At 37.0% G+C, this 26,915-nt stretch overlaps 2 protein-coding genes across 3 annotated transcripts in view; one reads left to right on the top strand and one right to left on the bottom strand.

Annotated features, from left to right (window-relative positions):
• ACC (acetyl-CoA carboxylase) overlaps nucleotides 1–3,791 on the top strand; it is an 81,574-nt gene extending 77,783 nt beyond the window's left edge. For both annotated transcript variants that reach the window (XM_076132519.1, XM_076132520.1), the window contains one exon: nucleotides 309–3,791. In XM_076132519.1, the coding sequence (XP_075988634.1) occupies nucleotides 309–374 (66 nt within the window). In that variant the 3' untranslated portion in view covers nucleotides 375–3,791. The remainder of the gene's footprint in view (nucleotides 1–308) is intronic.
• Nucleotides 3,792–4,292: 501 nt separating this feature from the next.
• Nucleotides 4,293–26,915, bottom strand: part of LOC142984772 (putative multidrug resistance-associated protein lethal(2)03659) — a 58,161-nt gene continuing 35,538 nt past the window's right edge. The window contains exons 9-33 of the mRNA XM_076132566.1: nucleotides 26,573–26,729; nucleotides 25,621–25,980; nucleotides 24,567–24,717; nucleotides 24,099–24,260; nucleotides 23,189–23,318; nucleotides 22,518–22,627; nucleotides 22,042–22,167; nucleotides 20,850–20,981; nucleotides 19,912–20,011; nucleotides 19,186–19,336; nucleotides 18,578–18,654; nucleotides 17,761–17,932; nucleotides 16,653–16,779; nucleotides 16,152–16,302; nucleotides 15,398–15,634; nucleotides 14,634–14,743; nucleotides 13,942–14,056; nucleotides 12,856–13,030; nucleotides 12,342–12,528; nucleotides 11,021–11,193; nucleotides 9,793–9,909; nucleotides 9,334–9,442; nucleotides 8,581–8,687; nucleotides 7,921–8,023; nucleotides 4,293–7,484 (exon numbers count right to left, since the gene is read on the bottom strand). Coding sequence (XP_075988681.1) covers nucleotides 7,446–7,484; nucleotides 7,921–8,023; nucleotides 8,581–8,687; nucleotides 9,334–9,442; nucleotides 9,793–9,909; nucleotides 11,021–11,193; nucleotides 12,342–12,528; nucleotides 12,856–13,030; nucleotides 13,942–14,056; nucleotides 14,634–14,743; nucleotides 15,398–15,634; nucleotides 16,152–16,302; nucleotides 16,653–16,779; nucleotides 17,761–17,932; nucleotides 18,578–18,654; nucleotides 19,186–19,336; nucleotides 19,912–20,011; nucleotides 20,850–20,981; nucleotides 22,042–22,167; nucleotides 22,518–22,627; nucleotides 23,189–23,318; nucleotides 24,099–24,260; nucleotides 24,567–24,717; nucleotides 25,621–25,980; nucleotides 26,573–26,729 — 3,578 coding nt within the window. The 3' untranslated portion in view covers nucleotides 4,293–7,445. The remainder of the gene's footprint in view (nucleotides 7,485–7,920; nucleotides 8,024–8,580; nucleotides 8,688–9,333; nucleotides 9,443–9,792; nucleotides 9,910–11,020; nucleotides 11,194–12,341; nucleotides 12,529–12,855; nucleotides 13,031–13,941; nucleotides 14,057–14,633; nucleotides 14,744–15,397; nucleotides 15,635–16,151; nucleotides 16,303–16,652; nucleotides 16,780–17,760; nucleotides 17,933–18,577; nucleotides 18,655–19,185; nucleotides 19,337–19,911; nucleotides 20,012–20,849; nucleotides 20,982–22,041; nucleotides 22,168–22,517; nucleotides 22,628–23,188; nucleotides 23,319–24,098; nucleotides 24,261–24,566; nucleotides 24,718–25,620; nucleotides 25,981–26,572; nucleotides 26,730–26,915) is intronic.

Here is a 26,915-nt window from a genome sequence, read left to right as displayed (position 1 = left end):
ATAAAGTGGTCCGATTACTGTCTTATAATATTCTAGTAATTGTAGTCTCATAATATTTACCCATAATTTTTCTGTTACTTAAATGCTCAGTGTCCTGTAATGAAATGAAATCCATATTCTGTCCTCTCATTGTTATAAAATGGTACTGTTACTGTCCTTATCTATTTGCTGTCTTATAATGGTCTGATTACTGTCCCATGATTGTCTTGTCACTGTCCTTACTCTTCGAAGTTTTCCCGTAATTTCCCGGCTACTAAAATGCCTTATCAAGTATCAACCCTGTAAATAAAATTACCCTTATTTTTCAGGAACTAACCCCATCGCAGCGTTCTGAATTCATAAGGAAGCTATCTGCGTTAGAAATGGAACATTGATTTAGTTTAATTAATTATTATATAACAACTAGGAGGAACAAATTTATTAGGGTATATCATATTTATTTGGGGATGTAGATATGCGAGTGTATGTCTGTCTGTGTTGTTTGTTACTGCAAAACTGCTTAAACAATTTAGTTGAAAACTTTACCGTCTTGGTTAAAATTGTTTTTGATAAAATGCAATTGAAATGGGTTGTTTTTTTAGTCTCTGTTTATCCCTATGGGAATAAAGCATGAATTGTATGTAGAAGAAAAGAGATAGATATAGTTTTGCAATAACAAATTATACAGACAGACGTGTGGTTTTATTTCAGAATTTATTAACAACTAAAGTTTCGTAGCCAAATGTTTTTTTAGATATTAATATGAAATATGAATAGGAATGTTGATTAATTTTTATTTTCAGTTCGTTTGGTAGATGGAAAAATAATATTATACACGTATTTTTTCTTTTTGTACAAAATCAAATAATTACAGTGATACAAGTCGTATGACGTCATGTTATAGTAGAAAATGTATTACACTGTGACGTCATTTGCCCCCACTCCCTAACTTTAATGCTTTTTAACAAACCCAGCTTATATTGTTCTTTGATGAAAAATAATACGTCTATGATATATTTTGAATTATCTAACTGACGGACTAATTATAATTCCTCTTTTGACCTAGGAAACATGTATATTTATTTATTTATATAGAGCTATTATGCTGCCATATTTCTTTTGGACTAATAACTTATTTTTTTAAAACTACCTTAATAAAATATTTTCTTTTTCTTGTCCTTATCCCACGTCTTCACAATATGTTTTCTTTCTCAAAATCATGTTATAAATGGGATTAGGCTGATATTTTTTACAAACTGTCTGACGTCAACCCTTCATAGAAATTATAATATTAAAATGCGTTCTTGAAGGGATGCTTAGTCCCTAACATACACTTAGTCAGCGTGGTGGACGCGAGACCTAAATAATTCCTAATTCTAGAAGGAGACCCTTGCCCAGCAGTGGGACAGTAATGGGTTAATTTTTTTTATGTTAAATTATCTCACAATGAAATGCCATATCGAATTTATTATTTTTAAGTTTGGCTACGAAACTATTAAAAGTGGTCAGTGACTTTAAATTACCGTTTTCAATTACTTATCTTCAGTAAGCGTCTTACTAAATTTAGGCGTTGGCTCATATCTGCCTACCTTTATGGGAATAAGGCCAAGATGTTATATATGTAACTAAACTATCTTTGCAAGTAAACTGTAGTAGTTCAATCCCTTACTAAAGATAGAATATTGAAAACGGTTAAAAAGTCATATGACCACAAAAAATCATGACAAATTTTGAAAGAAATATTATTTAATTTTGTAATACACACCTCATGTTAGTTACCTATCGGTAAACGAAAGTTGTATGGATATAGGTCCGTCCTATTCATTTATATTTTTGTTATTGTTTGCATAGCTTTTTTTATAGAATAATATGTTTTTTCTATTCTGTGTATAAGAAAGTATGCGATATTGTAAAAATTGTATACTTTATATGAAATAAGGCATGGCTAGAGTTTATACAAGTAATAATAAGTGCAATAAGTGGCGCGCTATTTTTACCTACCCCAAATTAAACAAGGTCCTGTTTGTGTGGGATATGAAATACTTTTAATTACTGCTTCTGTGGCGTGGTCGGTAGTGTATGCGACTGCCGCGCAGAGGTTCGAGTCCTAGGTCGGGCCATAAGTCTTTTTAGAGTTTTTCTATTAAACATTTCTCAGAGATTGCCCGAGTTAGGAAGTTGTGGTCATAGACCTCCGTGCCTCAGAAAGCACGAGTGTGTATTGTACACATACTTGGACACTAATAACAAAGTCCTGCTCTATTGGCCGGTTTCAATGAAATTGGCCACCGTAGCCGAAAGTTAAAATAACTTAGAATTACTTCTAAACTATAGCCATGTCATATAAAAATATTCTTGATGTATATATAAAATATATACATTATAAAAAGCAATTTGTCTAATATTTAGCGAAAAAAAGCAATAATTTGCATACAATTTAAAATTAAATTACATATATTTTGTGATTATTTATGTACTCAATAAAATGAAATATAACTATATGGCTACAGAAATCGTAACTGTAGTTATGTTAAACAAGCGCGCGTGACTTGTATCACGGAGACGCTCAGCTCAAACACTGCACCTACATCTATGTAATGTACAAGTTACTTAACTCACTGAGCGTTTACCAACCCGTAAGCGATCAGTAAATGGCTGTTGCAATAAACTATCGGTGTTCTAAGATAGTTAACTTTTAATGATTTCTGTAACCAAATGTTGTATTTCAAAATGCCTGTAAAATGTACAAAATTGTACTGTAACATTCCTTTTTTATTGTTATTATATTTATTATATGTTTGCTTAGTACCTTAACACGTTTAGAAAACTTAAAATACTTTCAGTTTCTTATTTTATTATTAAGTAAGAGCGATTTTCTACATTTGGTACTATCGAGTGCCTGACCTCTCACTAGTCGTGTGTACCGTCCCACCGTACTATGAGAGTGATGTAATAGAGAGTGTACCTGTGTATTGTGCACACACTTGGACACTATAAACAAAGTCCTGTTGGCCGGTTTCAATTAAATTGGCCGCTGTAGCCGGACATTTGATAGGACGTAATAGATCTTTAAGTATCGAAAACAGATTGACATTTAAAACATACTTGAAAAATAGTTATTGCAAATACACGCTAGGGGCGCTGATTAATTGATCAAACAACATTTGTCGATAATTACTTGGTTGTTTGTCGATATTGGTAGAAAATCGCTTCTCAGTACATTTTAACGTATCTTTTTCATATAATTCTTATAATAATGCTATTTTACCAAAGATTTAGGTACTTTTGGTATTGAAATATACCAAAGTAATTATAGCTACTTACTCATTATTTACTATATGTTTATTTCTTTCCTTCCTATGTAGATTAGAAAGAGATGGAATATGTTTTCTTTAACGTGTTAAGGTACAATGAGTTGGAACTTATAAGAAAATAAAAAAATCGCGTTGCATGATTATTATTTAATATTTTATGGAGCCAATTTTACATCACGGCATTTGTATAGTGTGCCGAAACGTCAAGTAATCTAATTGCGTGTTTGCATTATTTCCTGTATTATATTAGGTAATAAACATGCAACGTGAAAGTTTAATCATAAACTCATTAGCCCTCCTTTGCGTCTCGCAGTCGGGTAAAAAACTTGAATATATTTTTTAGATTAGTTTCAACTCAATTTGTCTCAAAACTGTTAAGTGCTGTAAGCTAGTGTTTTGTGACGCGGCTCCGCTCACATTTATATTTTATTTATTTATGTTTAAATTATGTTATTGAATGGGACCAATGTTTTAATAAATGGTGTGATTCCTGATCTACTTTGAGTTTTTTTATTTTACCTCCATTATTTATTGGCCTGGAATTACATTAGCCGAGGTCGGTCAACGGATGGGTGACCATATTACACATAACGACTTTCTCCGTGTTTCGGAACGTACGTTAAATGTGTTGCCATTTTCAAATAACTTTGTCAACCGTTAACAGTAGTCAGAAGCTTGAAAGTTTGACAACCAGTCTTACCGAAGGGTATCGTGTTATATCCCAGGTAACTGAGTTGTGGAGGTCAGATAGACGGGTAAATTTTACATTTTCACACAAAACTTTGTTACATGACATATGTTACAATAGCTATCATTGTACGTCTTATTACGAACCTTATTCATAATCAATATAAATGGTCAGTTCATATTATAATCAATTACTGACAATGAATAATTAATGAGTTTATTTTAAACCAGCAAGGTTTTCTGGATTTGCTACTAAGAAGGGCACATAAGCTTATACGATAAGTGTTTTAGGTAAGTTATTAAAACAAGAAATAAATAAAAATATATTTATTCGCTATAATATATCACATAGTACAATGGGCCTCTTAACGGACCGCGTTGTACGATAACACAACTAATAACATCTTTGTTTATAAAAATAAACTATTTTATAACAGAATGTACTGGAAAACTGGTTTTTATTGCTTTTTACATTACTATTTCTTTCTTATGTTACTATATTGCAGTGCGCATAAGCTTGTTCTATATAAAACTAATATTATAAATACACAATTGATAAAGATTTATTCTAGTTTTGCAATCTTTTACCAATTGTGTTGGTTTCATATGAAAAAATAATTGAAACTAGTTCAAATTCCCCTGTTCAATGTTACCCAAATGATTCAAAGTTACCCAAGTTGACTGTACGAAAGTATCTATGAAAAATAGGTAAAAAAAATCACTATGCAAACAGATTTACGGGAAAAAGCTATCTTAAATCGTATTACATGATTTAAAACGTATACGTAAGTGCACGTATACGCACAAACAAGTATATACGCAGTACAATATAATAATATGACAATACATTTGCACTCAACAGTTTCTTATTAGGAACAAGTTTTGTAAAACAATAACTTATGTATATTGAGAAACAGTATTATATAAAAAAAATAGGTACCTATTCAAAGAAGAATATTCTAGGGACAAAATATGTCCTGCGACATAATATGTCGACATATTATGTAGCTAGCGACTTGGCTGGACGCTATTGAACTTCCCATGTGGTTACAGAAATAAGTCGCGCGATGTCGCTACATTTCAAGCCATATCTTAACATGTTGCGGAACATTTATCTCCTTGAATATTGCTAGCTTTTTTCGTTAAAAATATAATCTATTTCTATTTAATATGGCCAGTAACAAATCTCCAATCAAATTATTTATTTCTACAAACACAATTAAGAACTATTATTTTACATAATTAACTAATTAAATAATAATTGACAAATAAACTTCGCATACAAAATTAGCTACATTTCGACAGTGATAAGTACATATCTTTACATAATTCGAGATGATTCTTATTTAAATCATATTCCAACAGGTTTCAAAAACATACCTTTAGTAATATACTAGGGTTCAACAGTTACTAAACCATAGTAGCTATAACAGCCGATAGGTTATTAAAACCAGTTGATAATTGTTAACAGCCGAGTCGCGATAATAGTTTTATCGCAAAATTAAAACGTATCTTTTGCTTTCGAGGCGATTTTCTTTCCATCACATTACTTTTTGTAAATGACGGATATTATTTTTCACATTATCTTAAACGATGATGGAAGAGAAATCAGTTCTTATTCGAGTTTTAGCGATTATTCTTCTATGGCTTTATAATAATTTGTATTTTATATAATTCTAAGTATTTTAAGCAGTAATAATTGGTGGTTTATAAATTAAACAAGCACCTTATTTTTGCACCAGATGGGAGTAAATTAAGTACTTAAAATACACCTTTATTTAAGTAAATTGTTTGGTTACTACGTACTATTTTACTTTATATGTATACTATAATTTAATATAGTATTAAACATTGGACTATTATTACTTTTCAAAAGTATTATAATATTTAAGAATAATAACTGCTTCAATATCACATTAGTGGGACAGATTTTTCTATTGTAAAAAATAACTTCTTGACAGCTGTCATAATTTAAAAAAAAACTGACAAATGATTTTTTTTTATCAAATAATGGCATTGAAATATCGCAATCAAGTTTGACAATAGTAAATTATAATTCGTTTAAATTCAAATAATTAGCTAAAACAACTATTAATTTAAGTAAATAATCATTAAATTTACTTAATATAAAAATAATGGAGTGAAAATACTGGTATTTATTTATCACATTCGGTTTCTTAAAACAATGAAAAAAATATCTCCATTATATTCAATTAGAACATAATGTGTTTCGGAAGGCACGTTAAATTGTGGGTCCCGGCTGTCATTTTCGAAGATCTTTGACAGTCGTTAAGAGTAGTCAGAAGCTTGAAAGTATGACAACCAGTGTTACCGAAGAGTATCGTGTTATAACCCAGGTAACTGTGTTGTGGAGGTCAGATAGACAGTCGCTCCATGTAAAACACTGGAATTCAGCTGCATCCGGTGAGACTGGAAGCCGACTCCAACATAGCTTGGAAGAAAGGCTAAGCAGGACTTTGTTTACAGTGTTTAAATATTTGCACAATACACACTTGGATACTATAAACAATGTTAAAGGCAACAATACTTTTCGTCCAGCCCGGGAATCGAACTCCCATTAGCTGTGTAACGTCGGTATACCTTAAAGGTATATATCTAAATAATCATTGTAATTGACATGGAATGTCACGAAATACTCAATTTTCATATAATCACTGGTAAATGCTTAAGTAAGGCATTGTAAATTGACTTATTTAATAATAAGTATGTTTAATTGACCACAGTGAACAACTTTGTAAACAAATTTATAGATACTCGGGCCATTACAAACGTACGAACTATGTCATATGACATTTATATCGGACATTCTCGCTCGCACTTGAGACAGACACATGAGCCCGCGACATTTACTAACCCCCGGTTTCTGAGGTACATTTAGCAGTAGTTTATCTATTCAATGGCGTTTAAACTCATTTAAAAAAAACGCTATTGAATAGATAAACTACCGCTAAATGTACCTCAGAAATAATCCTTTTAATTATGACGTAGTTTTTATGTTTGTAATAGTCCGAGTATAATAATAGAATTTTCAGATGATCAGAATTTTATATCGCAGTAATAATTAGTACATGAATTGACAGTTTCAATAAATTATCTCTAGTTAAATTAGGCTAGAGATAGGTTAAAGGCAGTAAGTACATGTTAAGGTCACTGGTTCGTATTTTTTAAACTATAAGTGCATAATATATATTATAAAAGTAATAATAATAAAAGGCACGCATATAACTTATAAACGTCGGTTAACCCTCTGGATAAGTACCAGTTAACATAACCGGTTTTGTTACATTTGCTGTGGATATATATCTATCAGATAAAGACTGTCGGATAGTGGTTAGGGTTAAACAATTTAATTGTAGTGTAACAAGTAGTAAGTATAAATAAAATACTGTATGTATGTATGTATGTAGTGTAGAAATGGCAGTTAGGAATGTGACAGTGTGGTGTTCACGAGTTCTTCTTTGCTTCTAGCATTTTCTTGTAGCTCTGTGAAAGAAGAATACATATTTTTATTAATATTTATTTCTGAAGGAGGTAGGTAGACTAAAACTACATACTATTGAATGTTACTCTGAAATAATTATAAAGATATTAAAAAAAAAACAATGTAAACCCCTTAAAAGTTTTAATTTGGAGTGCAATGCACGCAATGCGTTGAACCTTTTGAAAACCATCTTTCAATTTTCAGTCAAAAACCAGAACAAAAGTCTCCCTCAAATTTCATGACATTCCCAAAAAAAAATCTTATTTACCTCTTATCATTCTATGCGACGTCTTAACGTCCTAACTTCCTAAATATCCGACACCCCCCTCCCCATTAGCAACCCCCCCCATTTTTATTTGCAGGTCTCTTCCCACGATCTCTAGTATACTTACAACAATAACAGTAAAATCTATTTTTAACAAATAATATAGAACGTACCTCTTCGGCCATGTTGTACAACATGGCGGCAGTCTCACGTCCGGTCTGTTCCACTAGAGTCTTGAATATACCACCCGCGGGCTCCACTTCTGATACCTCCGACCTAATAACAATAAAATATATTAATTATTTGCCAAAGTCCTGCACTTGGCCAGCGTGGTGGACTCAAGGCCCAACCCCCTCCCCAATTACGGGAGGAGACCCTTGCTCAGCAGTGAAACATAAATAATATATTTTAATAATATGCAAAGTCCTTAACCCGTCCTAGGCCAGCGTGGTGGACTCAAGGTCTAGCCACTCCCTCGTTACGGGAGGAGATCCTCGCCCAGCAGTGGGACAGTAATGGGTAGTAAAAATTATCAGGTGCGTAGCCGCAACTGATGTATCCATTATGGAACAAAGCTTAAATTAATTTATATTTTACTAGAGTCCGCCCTCGACTTCGTCCGCGTGGAAACTCTTCCCGTGTTAATCCCGATCCCTCGGGAATTCCGGGATAAAAAGTAGCCTATGTGTTATTCTGGGTCTTCAGCTACCTATATACCAAATTTCATCGTAATAGATTCAGTAGTATTTGTGTGAAAGAGTAACAAACATGTACATACATTCTCACAAACTTTCGCATTTATCATATTAGTTGTATATATGTGAAATAATTACCTGTTAGAATAAGTACGTATTCTGTCTTTGTTTATCACGAACGGTTCATTCTGATCGCTCTGGTCGGTACGATCAAATGTAAAGTTCTCTGGAATTGCTAGCGGCGCCTGAAATAAACAAATTAATGAATTAATTAAAATGTAATAGAAAAACTGTAAAAAATACCATTTGGCGATTAAAAAGAGTGTCCAGGAGTTTGTTGGCAGCTCTTCTCATTGGCCCTACCTTCTGAACTGGCGGTAAATTCACTCTCTGTATCATTGACTATCATAAGTGTCTATTAACATTTCATAAAGAGTATCCATTTGACTGATAGTCCCACTTGACTATATCTTCTAAAAAACATAATCTACGTAAGTATGTATTTAGAAGTATATAAGTATGTTTATCAGTTATTTGGTTACAGTACAAGCTCTGCTTAGTTTGGAATCAGATGACCGTGTGTGAGTTGTCCCAAAATATTTATTTATTTTATTTTACATAAAAGAAATATTTAAATATACTGCCACTACAGTCAATCTGAGTAACTTTGAAGTCTGCAAAACTAGTTTTCAAAACTAAAATAAACCTTTATCAACTGTGTTGGTTTCATATGAAAAATTAATCGAAACTCATTCATATTCCCACTGTCAATGTTACCCAAATGATTCAAAGTTACCCAGGTTGACTGTACTTTGACAATTTAACAAGTTAAAATAAAAAACACTGTTTTTTTCTTCAATTTCACGTAAATATAACAAATTACTTATATACCTGACTTTTGGACAGTAGTGAGAGTCTCCTCGTGGGTCCATCGGCTTTCGTCTGAGCTGCAGTCTGATTGAGCAGCTCGAATGGATGACCGGACTCTGCTACGCGACCCCTAGTCAAAAAATAATATAATAATATGTTAATCAGTCTTATAATATAAAAAGGCATAGAATATTTGTAATTTTTCTGTGGCGTGGGCGATAATGTGTGACTACTGATCACGAGGTCCCATAGCGAGTCCCATCTGTGCAGTTAAGCAAACCTTGGCGCGGTCATTCCATAGATGGGTGACCGCATAGTGGTATTTCAACTGGGCGTCTCCGTGCTTCGGAGGGCACGTAAAAAGTCGGTCTCGGTTGTTCTCAATTAAGATAATAGTCGTTAAGCCACGTCAAAGGCCTTCGGGCGTGAACAACTTTGACACTAGGTTGACCACTAACCATACGATAAGAAGTAACGTACTTGTCCATAACGATGACTCGGTCGTAGTCCATGACGGTGTTGAGTCTGTGCGCGATGGTGAGCACGGTGGAGTGAGCGAACTTGCTGCGTATCGTGCGCTGGATGTGCTTGTCCGTTCTGTAACAAACAAAATATTTATTAAATTATACATGTCCCAAAGCCACTTGGCCAGTGTGGAGGACTCAAGGCTTAACCCCACCTCGTTTGGGAAGAGAGCCTTGCCCAGCAGTGGGACAGTAATGGATTAAAACAAAAATATATTGAATTTCCAATGGCTATTGCCAATAAGCCATCTTGGGCAAGCTTAAAATTCAGGCTTCTTGTATTTTTCAAAAATAATATCAAATTTAGACCATTGTCCCACTGATCTTAGAAAGGTCTTAAAGGGGTTAGGCCTTTGTTCACTTGTTTTAACGGTGAAGGAAAACATCGTGATGCAATCTTGCTCTAAGCATCTTAATTTTTTTAACTCTATTACCAAAGGTACCCTTAGTCTCAAGTGGGCTAAACGCATTATTTTCTTAATTCCGGGAACCTTGGAAAAACTCTAATCCATACTAATATTATAAATGCGAAAGTAACTCTGTCTGTCTGTCTGCTACTCAATCACGCCTAAACTACTGAACCAATTTGCATGAAATTTGGTATGGAGATATATTGATACCCGAGAAAGGACATGGGCTACTTTTTACCCCAGAAAAATGACGCATTTTCCGGGAAAATTCAGGTAGCGAACGAAGTCGCGAATAATCAAGATTATAATGACATTGAATTAACAAAATTCCGTTGTCATGGCAACTGTTTTAATGGGGGATATGCCTTAGCGCGACTTCGTTCTATTAAGAGATATAAATAAATTATTTATAAATGATAATTTTGAGAATATTTTTCGTGAAAAACAAAGCATATTGTATATCATCACGCTACGACCAATAGGAGCAGAGTAACAGTAAAAAGTGTTACAAAAACGGGGAAAATTCTGACCCATTCTCTCTTATGTGACGCAAGCGAAGTTGCGCGGGTCAGCTAGTGGTAAATAATGTTGTTTATACTTTTTTAGTTATTGGTAACGAAATCCCTGACCGCACTTGGTCAGCACGGTGGAGTCAAGGTCTAACACTTCCCTTATTACGGGAGGAGACCATAGCCTGGCAGTGAGAAATCAATGGATTCAATTTATTTAATAGTCATCGTCTTAAATTAATGATATTGAATAACAGTAACTCACTCAGTATCAACATTAGCGGTGGCCTCGTCCAGGATGAGAACCCTGCACCCGGCGAGCGCGGCCCTGGCGAGACAGACCAGCTGTCGCTGCCCCACGGACAGGTTGCCGCCGCCGTCTCCCACCTTCGTGTTGAGACCAGCTGGCAGGTTTGATACCATTTCACGGAGTTCCACCTGCGGGAGAAATTATTCAACATTAGTATATGAAATAATGATAATTTATGCGGCGTCAAATTTTACAACTTCTAATTCGAAATATCCTTTATTCTGTAAGCTTCGTACATAGTATTTGAAATAGTCACATAATAATATTATCATTTATTATAAGAGCAGTGATAGCCGAGTGGTATAAGTTGTCACCTCCCACGCAAGTGGTCGCAGGTTCGAAACCGAGGCAACACACCAATGACTTTTCGGAGTTATGTGTGTATTAGAAATAATTATCACATGCTCCAACGGTGAAGGAAAACATCGTGAGGAAACCTTGCATGCCTAAAATTTGTTTAATACATTTATTGAAGGCATGCAAAGTCCCCAACCCGCACTTGGTCAGCGTGGTGGACTCAAGGCCTAACCCCTCCCTCATTACGGGAGGAGACCCTTGCCCAGCAGTGGGACATTAATGGGTTAAATTTATTTTATTTAAATTTATTTTATAAGATCGTTTCGGAAAAGCTGTTTGCTCGTGAGAAGAAACGGCAAGAAACTCACGGCTTGCTCTTTTTAACATACATACATAATATCTTTTTTTCATAGGCATAGACCAAATAATGCAACTTGGTACGATCCATACAAACTTCCCTTGCTATCACATACATACATGTTGTCATACAGGACTGTTAGTTACGAGTACTACACACCTGACCATGTTTCAAGACATGGCCGATCAAATAAAAAACAATTAATGTATGTAAGACAATCTGGTCAACGATGTTTGTATCTATGGATCTGTCCGATCATAGAATAGAGATATTCTGGCATACAATCCTAATCTACACGAGTAAATGCAGCTTTTACCAGCTCCTCCCCCATAACGCAGCCAGTCCACCTAATTCACAAATTCCTTTCTATTCACCCATACTAATCTATTTGTCGAAAGTAGTGCCTATCTTGGCAATTCTAATCATGCGATCTAGCCGTGGAGTCGTCCAGTCAACTTGGTCTACTCACCATGTCTACTTGGTCTTTTGGTCTACTAACCCGATATTTCCGGTCTACTTCCTCTAGTGGTGTCTATTCTTGGTAGAAAATGATCTACTCACATGGTCTTTTCATCAACACATGCGGTCTACTAGGTCTACTTGATCTTGTAGTCTACTAACCTGATCCAAAGCCTTATAAATATCAGCATCGGAGTATATCCCCTCGGGGTCGAGGTTATCCCTCAGTGCGGCCGCGAAGAGTGCAGGTCTTTGAGGGAGGGCACACAGTCTGGACCTCCAGGCGCGAAGACCGGCCGTCTCCGCCGTTATACCGTCTACTTTCACGTGCCCGGACACTTTAGCTAGCCTGGGGAAGAACAATTTAAGTTAATTTTAGTCTTTTATGTAGCAGAAATTACTACGGATGTAGCGGATATTATAGTAATAATTTAATTGTACATATTAGGTCGAGGAAGAAGTCTTTTCGCATTATAGTATGTATGAACTTGTAATAAAATCTCTTTGGCTTCAAAAATCACAAAGGAGTACACGGTTCGTTAGGTTTCTTTCAGTGAGCTCGTGAGGCACTCAAATATCGAGCTTTATTGTGTAGAGAAAAGATTTTATTACAAGTTCATACATACTATAATGCGAAAAGACTTTTTCCCCGACCTAATATTATATAATATCTTACCTAAACAGCGCGCTCAACAGCGAGCTCTTCCCGGCGCCAGTTCGTCCGACGACGGCGACCTTTTCCGCCGCCTTCACGGAGAAGTTGACCCCCTTGATGGCGGGGGCCGGGGGGTCGCCCGCAGACCCCGGGGGTCTCTCGTACTCGAGAGATACGTCTTCGAATACTATCTCACCTGGGGGATAAAAATATTAGGCTTTTTAATAATATAAAACTAATTAGTGATAGCCGAGTGGTATAAATTGGCACCTCCCACGCAAGTGGTCGCAGGTTCGAACCCGAGGCAACACACCAATGACTTTTCGAAGTTATGTGTGTATTAGAAATAATTATCTCATGCTCCAACGGTGAAGGAAAACATCGTGAGGAAACCTTGCATGCCTAAAATTTGTTTAATACATTTATTGAGGGTATGCAAAGTCCCCAACCCGCACTTGGCCAGCGTGGTGGACTCAAGGCCTAACCCCTCCCTCATTACGGGAGGAGACCCTTGCCCAGCAGTGGGACAGTAATGGGTTAAATTTATTTTTATTTATTAAAACTAACGGTTTCAGTGGCGCAGTGGATATTTGCCGACGAAAGTGTCGTGAGCACTTCCTGATTTGTCGAGTATAGCCGACCGTGGCGGTCAAAAGGTAAAAGTGATCGCCTTATCACTCGACCGGCGACATCTCGACATCATCAAGTGAATATAGGTATAAGTTCGAAATAAAAGAATTGTTCGGACTTTTACCATTGAGAGTTAGGTTTACCGGAAAATCTTAGGATTTACCACAATTCGGGCTTTTAGAGTAACACATATAAGGTCACACACGTAACTCGAAGGTCGTTCAAGGCAAGTTCTCTTCTACAGTTTTTTACGAACAAACTTTCACCTAGATACAAGAGGTTATACAAGAGTTTGTAAATCTAAAGTAGATCTATCTCTAACTGAAGATAGATTATAGAAAATATCTTTAACCCTTTGACCGCCACGGTCGGCTATACTCGACAAATCAGAACGTGCTCACGACGCTTTCGTCGGCAAATGTCGACAAATATATAGCGGACCGTGGCGGTCAAAGGGTTAAACAAAGTTCATCTTACCTTTAGTAGGCCATTTTTCAAAGTCTAATTCTGGATGATTTTTCTTCAAAGCATCTTTATCCGTATCCACTGGTTGTTCCGGAGGTAGATTCTGGTATTCTAATATTCTTTCAACCTGAGAAATAATAATGGTATTAAAAACTTCAAACCAAAATAAATTAACTTTGCAGGACTTTTTTCCCCACAACCCATTTTCCTGGGATATAATACGATACTCTTCGGTAAGACTGGTTGTCAGACTTTCAAGCTTCTGACTACTATTAACGACTGTCAAAGATCTTTGAAAATGACAGCCGGGACCCACAATTTAACGTGCCTTCCAAAACACGGAGAAACTCGATATGTGTAAGATGGTCACCCATCCACAGGACAACGTTAACTAAACCACGAGCTCCTCATAAGTATGTATCTAAATAAGTATGTATGTAGAAGTATATAAGTATGTTTATCAGTTATTTGGTTACCATAGTACAAGCTCTGCTTAGTTTGGAATCAAATGACCGTGTGTGAGTTGTCCAAAGATATTTATACTTATATATTCAAAGAAAGACTTACCCCCGGTTTCCGAGTACATTCAGCGGTAGTTTATAAATTCAATAGTGTTTAAAGTCATATAAAAAACGTTATTGAACAGATAAACTACCGCTATATGAACTCAGAAACCGGGCATCAGTAGTTATTCATAAACTTACAGAAGTCATCTGGTTCTCGACTTCGGCCGTTTGCCTCATGCCGTACTGACACATGCCCACTAGGCCTATCACTTGAGTGATGGCCAGACCCACGTTACCGCCTATACTATCTGCAAAGAAAATATAAAGTTAATTATCTTTCTTATTACAATTGCGAATGTGTCTGTCTGTTCGTAACGCATTTACGGTCAACTGATGAACCTATTTTCGTGAGTTACAGGCTTGGAGATAGTTGAAAATCCGAAGTTGAATATGTGCTTCTTTCTTTTTTTAAACATCAACAATATACAAAAATATATTAATAAATGAAATGACGCCTTCTCCCCATAAGAGTCAGCGGAAACCAAAAAACACCCACTTGGTACGATCCCTACAAACTTCCCTTGCATCATTTCTTTCTTTCTTCATCATCAAGTGTCATACATCACCGATACGAAATACCAGTCACCTGACCGTTTTCAAGAAAAAACTATTGTGTATGTCTTTCCAAGGCGTCCTTTCCCCGAATTTAATTTAAAATAGCACACTTAAAATGTCCACAACTGGTGGACAGTGGCCCCAAGGTCACTAATCCCTTCCTCATTCCGGGAGGAGACCCTCGCCTAGCAGCTCAGCCTAAATTTATAGCGTATTTAATATGACTGACCTTCACTAGCGAACAGAAGCAGCCAGAGGCACTTTTCGTCGACTCAAGCCGTCTTACTTCTAAGAGACCTTTGCCCAGCAGTGGGAGAGAAATATGTTATAATAATGTATTAACTGACCTTCACTAGCGAACAGAAAGAAGCTGAAGGTGACACAGGCGAGGTAGACGCAGCAGATCATGTCCATCCAGAAGCCGAACGCTCTGTTGGTGCACAGCACCAGCGTCCACGACGACGAGTGCAGGTCTTGCTGCTTGTCGAACTCTCTCGCTAGAGCGCGCTGCTGTTGTCGCGTGGAGCGGATCGTGGTCAGGCCGGAGACTGTTGCTGAGAGGTGGTTGAGGGACTGGCTGCGAGCTGGAGAGGAGAAAATATTGATTGTAACATAGTTTGATAGACTATCTACGCACATATTCGGTTTGGTATTATTTAGCCTAGCCGTGTAGATGACCCAGATCGGCGAGTCGTGTCGGTTTTGTTGTTCGATAAATATTGCCGAAACGACGAATGATCCCATCGATCCCATACTAACCTTGTCCCGGCATTTACAAAGGTATTAAAAAAAGAATTGTCGAATTTAGTTCAGTTGTTCAAAAGTTATGTGCGTACATAAATTTCGGTGATTCATTTTTATTTATTAGGTCGGGGTAAAAGTCCTTTCGCATTATAGTATGTATGAACTTGTAATAAAATATTTTCTCAACACAAAAAAGTTCGATTGGGTACCTCACGAGCTCACTGAAAGAAACCTAATGAACCGTGTACTCATTTGTGATTCTTGAAGCCTAAGAGATTTTATTACAAGTTCATACATACTATAATGCGAAAAGACTTTTTCCCCGACCTAATATATAGATGAAGGTAGTCCACTCACCAATAGCTTCAATTCTCTTCAGCTCCCGACTGGTGTCGAGGAACAGGTCCCTCAGCAAGAACAGCAACACCGCCACCACACCAGTAGGCAGCAGTAACCACCAGTTCACTAGACATACCACCACTAAGATAGCTATCACTTCCAAGAAGAACTGGAAACAAAAATAAAAATTGCATAAAATTATGATGGTGATAGTCTTTGTAGTATAGAACTGTATACGATTGCTTATAAGGTCACAAGGTCTCGAGTTCGATCGTAATTTCGTTCGTTCCTTGGCGCAGTGGTTAAAGTGGTTATCTCGCCGCAATAACCGCAGCATCGCGTGTGGTGGGTTCAAATCCCAACCGGGACAAATCTTTGTGTGATGAAAACGAGTATATTTTTGAGCCTGATACTATATAAGTACGTTTATCAGTTATTTGGTTACCATTGGGTTACGTGAGAACATAGTTAACGCAGACAGGTTTGCAGGAAAGAGCTAGAAAAAAATAAAATACTCACTCCTAAACAATCGACCAATGCGACTGGTAGTAGCGTGTCTACTTGTCCCATATCTTTGGAGAACCTGTTGAGGATCCGACCCGACGGGTTGTGGTGGAAGAACCACATCGGAGCACTGGTCACACCCCTGTTGAACACATAGGTATATAGGAATATTTATATAAAGGGTACATTCGTAGCAAATATTACTTAATGTAGCACCCTGAAAGAACTGTGATCGTGATTGTGATTATGATTGTGATCATGATCATGATTGAGATTGTGATCATGATCATCATGATTGAGATTGTGATCATGATCGTGATTGTGATCATGATCATAACTGTGATCATGATAATGATCATGATTGTGATTGTGATCATGATCGTGATTATGATCATGATCGTGATTGTGATCATGATCGTGATTATGATCATGATCGTGATTGTGATCATAATCATAAGTGTGATCATGATCACGAATGTGATTGTGATCATGATTATGATTGTGATCATGATCGTGATCGTGATCATAATCATAAGTGTGATCATGATCGTGATTGTGATCATGATCATAAGTGTGATCATGATCGTGATTGATATCATGATTGTGATTGTGATCATGATTATGATTGTGATCATGACCATAAGTGTGATCATGATCATAAGTGTGATCATGATCATGATTGTGATCATGATCATAAGTGTCATCATGATCATAAGTGTGATCATGATCATGAATGTGATTGTGATCATAATCATAAGTGTGATCATGATCGTGATTGTGATCATGGTCATAAGTGTGATCATGATCGTGATTGTGATCATAATCATAAGTGTGATCATGATCATAAGTGTGACCATGATCGTGATTGTGATCTGATCATGATCGTGATTGTGATCATAATCATAAGTGTGATCATGATCATGAATGTGATTGTGATCATGATTATGATTGTGGTCATGATTATGATTGTGATCATGATTATGTTTGTGATCAGGGTCATGATTGTGATTGTGATCATGATCATGATCGTGATTGTGATCATGACTGTGATCATGATTGTGGTTATGATTTTGATCATGATTGTGATTATATTCGCGATCGTAATAGCGATTGTTTCAGTTACCTGAACATGTGGTCGTGCAGCGCGACGGAGGCGTTGATGCAAGTGTTGTAGAACACGACCAGTTTGTTCCACGTGAAGATGATGCACACCACTATGAGAGCGCCGTACATGTACAGACACTGCTCACGAGTTAGGTGGAAGTGGTTCGTCGGTAGATCTTGGAAGATTACATCTGTGGGAACAAGCATATTTTATTAATACTATGGCATTTAACTGCACGTTTGGCGCAGTGGTTTTAGTGGTCATCTCGCCGCAATAACCGTAACGCCGCGTGTGGTGGGTTCGAATCCCACCCGGGACAAATCTTTGTGTGATGAGCACGAGTATTTGTTCTGAGCCTGGTTGTCAATTTATCTATATAAGTATGTATTTACAAGTATATAAGTATATTTATCAGTTATTTAGTTACCATAGTTCAAACAAGCTTAGTTTGGAATCAAATGACCGTGTGTGAGTTGTCCAATAATATTTATTTATTTATAAAGAAAGCATTTTCAACAACAATCTAAAATTAGATTTCAAGTACAGGGCCTAGAGAGGCTTTTTTCATAAATTAGTATAGGTAACCTATTAATCGGTTAGCCTTAATACCAATATACTTGCTGATCAATTGAATAAAATCAAAGGAAATCTTTGAAGTAGGAAGTTTTAGATATCTATTTAACAATTTATAGCTCTGCAGGCCGCAAAAACGTTTAAAATTCGGTCACCAATGTTTTGAAAAATATATCATGAAGAGAACACGACAGTCCGGTGATATATCGGCCATTTATATAAGTTCGCTTTATGAGCTCATAACTATGTATTTTCTGGTTACCTTGTGCCGTTCCCCCGGCTGCTGTAACGTTCTTCTGGGAGGCAATAGCAGCGCTGTTAGCTTCTTCCATGTTCACCCTAAAACAAAATAATTACATTAAGATCTCCTAGGCCAATATGAGGTCAACGACGATTACAAATCTGAAGGGTTAGGCTTTAGCGCAAACTGCTAATGTGTCACTACTCCCCTGGGTAAATGCTAGTGAGTAAAAGAGCTTAAGATTTTAAAGACACTGTCTATACTAATATTATAAAGCTGAAGAGTTTGTTTGTTTGTTAGAATTAAAAAAATGAAATTCAGTGTTAGATTGCCCCTTTATTGAGGAAAGCTATAGGCTATATATATATCATCACCCTACGACTAATAGGAGCAGAGCACCAGTAAAAAATATTACAAAAACGGGGAAAATTACCCATTCTCTCTTATGTGACGCAAGCGAAGTTGCTCGGGTCAGCTAATCCGATATAAGATAAAATCATGTAACAAAATTGCGTAGCTTTGAATTTTGTCAAATGATTACGATGATACGAATCTTTTCTTCTCTCTCTTACACACATTTTAATTGGCGGAATATGGTACAATTTATTTCTGTAGTCAAGGTGACGTACCACTCTTTAAGCCAGACGTCGGTGGAGGAGTAGAACAGCTGCGCCAACAGGAACAGTACGATCAGCAGCGCCATAGAGAACGCGCTACCCCCGCTCCTTATATATGACACGTACACGCTGTTGTCCACTGAACCCTTCTTCTGACTCTCGCCTGAAAATAATATGTCTTTTAATTATACAGTTAAGAAGCTAATGTAGTTAGGAAATAAAGTGTTCAGAGTGTCTGTTCAAGCCAATAATTGGCTACTTATAGTTTGCCATAAACTATTAGTTTTAGTTAAGGTTAATTTGGGTAACTTTGAATTATTTGGGTAACATTGACAGTGGGAATATGAACTAGTTTTGATTATTTTTTCATATGAAACCAACACAATTGATAAGGGTTTATTTTAGTTTCGCAAACGTTTATCCATTATGTTGGTTTACGTAATGGATAAAACGTAAATCATTTCTGACGGACAGAATATTCTAGCAGATAGTTTGACACCAACAGTTACTGTTGTTAACGCAGATAGTTGCTGCTTACTATCTTCTTTAACAAATAATTAGCTGTAAACTATGCGCTTTTGTATACAGTTAGCCAATAACAATTTATCATAGCGTAAAACATGTCACAAACTTTACTTTGTTGCGATAAGATTGCTGCAAATAACTTGCTTGATTCAACTGTTAGCAGCAAACTATTTGCTTCAGTTTCGTCATTGGTATTGTTAACTTTTATATTACCTTCATATTTAGGGTCTGTGCACTCCAAATCAAGATTGAACGATAACTGCGAAGCTTCAGACATTGACCTCTGTGACCTCAGCTTACTGTAACTGTGTTCCTGTACAAATAATACAAAAATATTGCAAAAGGTCTCCTCCCGGAATGAGGGAGTGGTAAGGTCTAAAGGTCTAAAGAAGTGGTGTAAGAAATCTCAAATCTTACTAATATTATGAAATGAAATGAGATACTCGTACTCATCACACAAATATTTGTCCTGAGTATGATTCTAACTAACCACACTTCTAATCTTTAGTTACTTTTCAATACTTAACCAAGGTTACTAAATACTAAAACTAAATGAATTTAATAAAAAAACAATTAAAATAAAAACTAACACTTCTTTTCGTATCCATCTTGTCAATTTTCGTTGACATTACATTATACACCTTGTGAAATAAAAATAAAAAATGTTACAACTTTAAAATATTCTCAACTGATTTCTATATATATCGATTGCTGTCTGTCTGTCTGTCTGTTCATAATAAGCTCAAAATCTCGTGAACAAATTATTTTCACCAAGAGATAGAAAAATCCTCGAAATATAGTTTAAAATTTATTTAAGTATACTAGCAAAGCCGCGGCGAACCGCTATTCAATATAAAAAATACCAATAGCTTTATATCCGACGGGAGTCGAACCCAGACCACAGAGGCAGAAAGTAAACTTTATTTTCAACAAAAACACAACCAAAACCATATGCATAACATAGTTGACTGCCTCCGTAGTGCAGTGGTTTAGATCGCCACGCCAATACTATTCGCGATCCACAAATAATTGTTTCGGGTCTGGTTGTGCTTTGTGTCCGTTGTTTGTATGTTTGTAAAAGACCCCGCGACACAAGAGCAATTCTTAATGCGGGAGTTGTCTTTAAAAGAGAGTTATTTAAATCTTCTTACCACGGCTTCCTGGTTCTCATAAGTAGTCTTCTGCTTTTGCTTCTCTTCTTCCACCTTCTCTCCCATTTCTATCAGCTTCTCGAACTCTGCTACACCGTTCTTTAGCTCGTGGTACGTGCCTTGCGCTACGATCTGTTAGAGTTAAGGAGTGTTGGTTAGGTTTAGAAATTGATGGGTGACCTGTTTTCGATCGAAATATACATAATTGTTGTTGTTCGACTAAAATATAACTCAAAGGTGACTGACTGACTGATACAGTGATCTATCAACGCACAGCCCAAACCACTGAACGAATCGAGCTGAAATTTGGCATGCAGGTAGATCTTATGTCGTAGGCATCCGTTAAGAAAGAATTTTAATAAATTCTACCCCCAAGGGGATAAAATAGAGGATGAAAATTTGTACAAAAATTCTGTTCTAAGTCACAAACCACTATAAACTTAGTCCTGCACAGTTGGCTGGTTTCAATGAAACTGGCCGCCAAATCAAAATCAGCCCGGACGATGTCAGACCGGCTACGTTTTATTCTAAAATCAACACCTAAGCGGCAACGTAGGTATTATAGGGACGTAAATCGATTATTGATAGTACTATAATCGTAATGGTATTGCATTTGAGAATCTTTAGGACATCACTAAATAAGTCAATTGTAAGACTGATAATATAATGGACAGACTATAGTCTACTCAGACCATGTACCACAAAATTATCATATTTTAAGTACATACTAAAAACCTGACGGTGTACCTTCAACAGTCACTATAAAGTGGCCAGGACGCGGTACCTCCAATTGAATACTCCGCGTCCCAGCCGGTGACGGCCCGCCTTCGAGCGGGGGCGGGCATTGTTTGTTTGTTTGTCGTATGGTTAATGGTCAACCTAGTGTCAAAGTTGTTCAAGCCGCCCGAGAGGCCTTTGACGTGGCTTAACGACTGTTATCTTAATTGACAACAACCGGGACCGACTTTTAACGTGCCCTCCGAAGCACGGAGACGCCCAGTTCAAATACCACTATGCGGTCACCCATCTATGGAATGACCGCGCCAATGGTTGCTTAATCCCCAGATCGTTTACCGACCGGTGAGCGCAACTGGCTGACTGGCATGAAAATTGCCCCCCTAGCTCTCCACTTCAAGGGGGTATGCCAGGAACACACAGCACACCCCCGGACCTGTTCTCATTAGGTACATACCTTCCCAGACCTCATGACGCATACGTTGTGGGCATGTTTCGCATATTGTACGTGATGGGTGACCAACACTGTCGCCTTGTCGCGAAGGAAGTTGCGTATACACTCCTCGTAGATGGCTTGAGCGACCTGGAAGAAAACATGGTTTAAACTATATTTAACTGCACGTTTGGCTCAGTGATTAAAGAAGTCACCTCGCCGCAATAACCGTAGCACCGCGTGTGGCGGGTTCTAATCCCACCCGGGACAAATATTTGAGTGATGAGCACGAGTATTTGTTCTGAGCCTAGTTGTTAATTTATCTATATAAGTATGTATTTAGAAGTATATAATGTTTATCAGTTATTTGGTCACCATAGTACAAGTTCTGCTTAGTTTGAAATCAAATAACCGTGTGTGAGTTGTCCAATGATAAAAGAAATATATAAATGCGGTACCATAGCTACAATATCAAGTATCAGTCAGAATGTTCGTCTTACCTTAGCATCGACAGCTGCTAACGGGTCATCTAACAGATACACATCTGCGTTCTGATACACGCAACGAGCGAGTGATATCCTGGCGCGTTGACCGCCTGATAGTGATGCACCTGAAAATATTAACATAATATATTATTATTTACACGGATAACGGAAAGCTATAGAATTTGTCTGAACGCGCAAATCCCATGAACTATGGTTTGAAAAGAAAATATATTTTGTGTTGAATAGTCGATTAAAAGATAAAATCTAATATATAAAATTCTCGCGTCACAGTTTTCGTTACCGTACTCCTACGAAACGGCTTGACCGATTCTCATGAAACTTTGTGAACATATTGAGTAAGTCTGAGAATCGGCCAACATTTATTTTTCATGCCCCAAAGTGACACATTTTTTTTTATGGCAAAACAACGTTTGTCGAGCCAGCTAGTAAATAATAAAATAATGAACACGCAATGTTCTCAAATGTAGCCAGGGCGTGATAATTTATTAGTGTAAGTGAAAAACTGAATTTTTAACATTATATTTTATAACACAAATTTTCCCAAATTCGACCTGTCCCTAGTGCAATCTACAATTTAAAAGTAAAATTTCCTCGGAATCTTTAAAATATTTTGCGGTTAATTTTAGCTTTTTTTCCATTTGAATGTACAAATATAATCAACTTACCTCTCTCCCCAACGATAGTTTTATCTCCATGCGGTAGAATCTCGAGATCGGTCTTGAGTTGGCAACACTTGATCACTTGCTTGTACCGTCTGAGGTCCATGTCTTGACCGAAGAGGATGTTTTGACGAACCTGTACAAAGTAAATCAATATTTATACCTTTTATTTATAAATGCCTTATAATACATTTAAAGAGAAATCAAACGATGGGTTTATGTAATGACAGTTTTGGAAACTACGAAAGAACTATTTTTTCGTGTCTGGTTGTACTTTGTATCCGTTGTTTGCATGTTTATAAAAGTCCCCTCGAGACGAGGGCAATACTAAGTGCTACTTCCTTTTAAAAAAGAATAAAATCCAAAAAAAATATCCAGGATTTTGGAGTATTTTGTAGTGTTTTGGAAGGGGTCTTGAAATTCGACATACTTAGGATCTCCCGTTTTTCGGATTATTAGGTACCGCGTACAAATCATAGTTCTTCATTCAAAGATAAGTTCTTCATAATAAGCAATCCAATGAAACATGTTTTTAATAAATCGCGTCGCATCTTTTTATCGACTAGCCTAGATTATTTCACTCACAAATTAAACCAATATTAGGGAAACTTAAAAGTCAAACTTCATATCCATTTTATGCGTATATTAGGTCGGGGAAAAGTCTTTTCGCATTATAGTATGTATGAACTTGTAATAAAATATTTTCTCTACACAAAAGAGCTTGATATTTGGGTACCTCACGAGCTCACTGAAAGAAACCTCATGAACCGTGTACTCATTTGAGATTCTTGAAGCCAAAGGGATTTTATCCAAAGTTTATACATACTATAATGCGAAAAGACTTTTTCCCCGACCTAATACAAGCGTATACGTATACGCACGTGCACGTACAACTGTCATATAAAACTTTACTTACAGAAGCTTCAAACAGCCACGGCTCCTGCGCGGCGTACGCTATAACAGCACTAGTGTGTAGATGCCCACTGCTGGGCGTGAGCTCCTTCAGCATCGCCTGTAGGAGCGTGGACTTGCCCGACCCCACTGTGCCCACCACTGTCGTTAGGGACTCTGGCTTTATCTGTGGACAAAATATAATAAGACTAGCTGACTCGCACAACTTCGCTTGCGTCACATAAGAGAGAATGGGTCAAAATTTTCCCCGTTTGTGTAACATTTTTTACTGGTACTCTGCTCCTATTGGTCGTAGTGTGATGATATATAGCCTAAAGCCTTCCTCGATAAATGGGCTATCTAACACTGAAAGAATTTTTCAATTCGCACCAGTAGTTCCTGAGATTAGCGCGTTCAAGCAAACAAACAAACAAACAATCAAACAAACAAACAAACTCTTCAGCTTTATAATATTAGTATAGATAATACTTACAGTTAGGTTAATATCTTGTAGCGCAGGTATTTTAGCGTCCAATTTCTCATCTTCCACGTTTCTCCAGTAGGCTGTGTAGTCCTTCATAGCGATCAGGACTTGAGGCTTGAGCTGTTCTAGGTTGCTCTCCGACTTTATGTATGCTTGTTGACTGAAATATTTGTATGTTTGTAAAATTTATAGAAACATGATTGTAATTATAACTTTTAAACTCTCGCGTTGCATATTTAATGTATTATATTGACCACGGCGAGTGCAACCTGCGCCGAAACGTTAGGCATTTTAAGGTAAAATGCGTGTTCGCGTTAATTCCTGTATCCTATTATCGTGTTTGTAATTAGACGTGATGTTTAAGGGATTGCTGGATGGTGTTTAAGTATGTGACTGCTGGGGAGGTAGGTTTGATACCCAGGTTGGGCAATGTTAATAGTTTTGTTTGTTTTCGATTTTTTAAATCCGATTTAAGTCAGTTTGACGAACAGCAAATAATTATTAAACTAAAGTCAAATACCTGCCGTTGTTAAGAGAAAAAATGGAAATATTCAACATTTTATTAAATAAATAAATATATTTAACCCATTACTGTCCCACTGCTGGGCAAGGGTCTCCTCCCGTAATGAGGGAGGGGTTAGGCCTTGAGTCCACCACGCTGGCCAAGTGCGGGGTGGGGACTTTGCATGCCCTCAATAAATGTTCTAAACAAATTTTTAGACATGCAAGGTTTTCTCACGATGTTTTCCTTCACCGTTGGAGCATGTTATAATTATTTCTAATACACACATAACTTCGAAAAGTCATTGGTGTGTTGCCTCGGGTTCGAACCTGCGACCACTTGCATGGAATGTGTCAACTTTTAACACTCGACTATCACTGCTCTTTTAAAATTTTATTTATGAAGTAGAAACTCAATTTTCATTACTATTATGAGAAAGTAAAATAACACAATCCTTTCAAACAATAGAAAATATTCACAAAATATCCAACTGTAGCAAGAAAAAAGTAAAATCCAGGGCTAAAACAATTCAAAACCGAATAAAATACTTAAACAACTCACCCGTTACAAATCTTCTCGAACACCCCATTCTTCTGTACAGCATCTTTTTCATCAATCGTCAACAGATCGACGCCATCTTGGTTATCCACCTCGGGAAGCAGCAAAAACTCTTGCATCCTTTTCACACTCACATAAGCCTCCAATGTAAAAGTGATTGAGAGAGGGAGAAAGTCTACGAGCGTGTATTTCAATATTTCGTAATATGAAAATATGACAAACACTTTAGCCGCAGTTAGTTCGTTGTCGTTTGAAATGTATGACACTATGCTTAACAATATGGCGACTTTCGTGTTCAATTTGACACACGAAATCATCACAGCGCGGAGCCAGGACATTTTTTTTATTACGTTCATTTCTTTTCTGAAAAAGAAGAAACAATTAAAATAAATAAATTAAACCTAGGGTCTGCCTACCAAATTTCTTGTTATAAGCCAGTTGCCCGGCTTATAACACGCTACCCCTCGGTAAGACTGGTTGTCAAACTTTCAAGCTTCTGTCTACGGTTAACGACTGTCAAAGATGTTTGAAAATGACAGCCGGGACCCACAATTTAACGTGCTTTTGAGGAATTCGGTATGTATAAGATGGTCACCCATCCACAGAACAACCTCGGCAAGCGTAGCTTAACCTCAAAGATCGATACCAGCGGCTGTGGTTAACTAAAACACGAGCTTATTGAACCAGCATGATACATTTAAAGGCCCATGTCTAGCAGTACACTGTGTGACATCCGTGAATCGCAAAGGGCCCAGATGAAAACCAGCGTCAAGCACTTATTGTGTTTGACATTAAGCTGATCTGGGTACCTATTTGGTACAGCCGTGAGACACATCCTCAACCATTTTATATCGGGATGTACTATGTATCTTTCTTGTGTGTCTCTGTGTTGGTTTTACTAAATAAACTTTATTCCTTCTTTCTTTCTTCAGTACGGTAATAGAATGAAACTTACTTCCTAGCCTCTCCAATGATTCTAGCGAAGGCCTTCTCCCAGGCATACATTTTGATGGCTTCAATGCTCTGTATGACCTCGTTCATCAGTCTGATGCGGTTGTCTGTTCGCATGGCTGTCTTGCGACGCAGTTTACTTGTTATTTTGCCGAGGTAACCTGAAAAAGAAGGGATTTACAATGAAAAAGAGGGTTATAATATGTGATTTTCGGGTAAATCTTAATAATAATCGTGCTCGCGGGTATCCCCGCGCGGCCTCGCGTCCCCGCCGGCATCGTACGAGAACTTTCAATGTTGTTACTGAGTTTAAGGAGCGAGAACGTCATTTTTATTTTTCTTCAGCC

This window comes from Anticarsia gemmatalis, chromosome 28 (genome assembly GCF_050436995.1).
Source record: "Anticarsia gemmatalis isolate Benzon Research Colony breed Stoneville strain chromosome 28, ilAntGemm2 primary, whole genome shotgun sequence".
Lineage (NCBI taxonomy): Eukaryota > Metazoa > Arthropoda > Insecta > Lepidoptera > Erebidae > Anticarsia > Anticarsia gemmatalis.
Note: the sequence above shows the minus strand (reverse complement) of the source record. Positions and strands in the feature narration are given on the sequence as shown.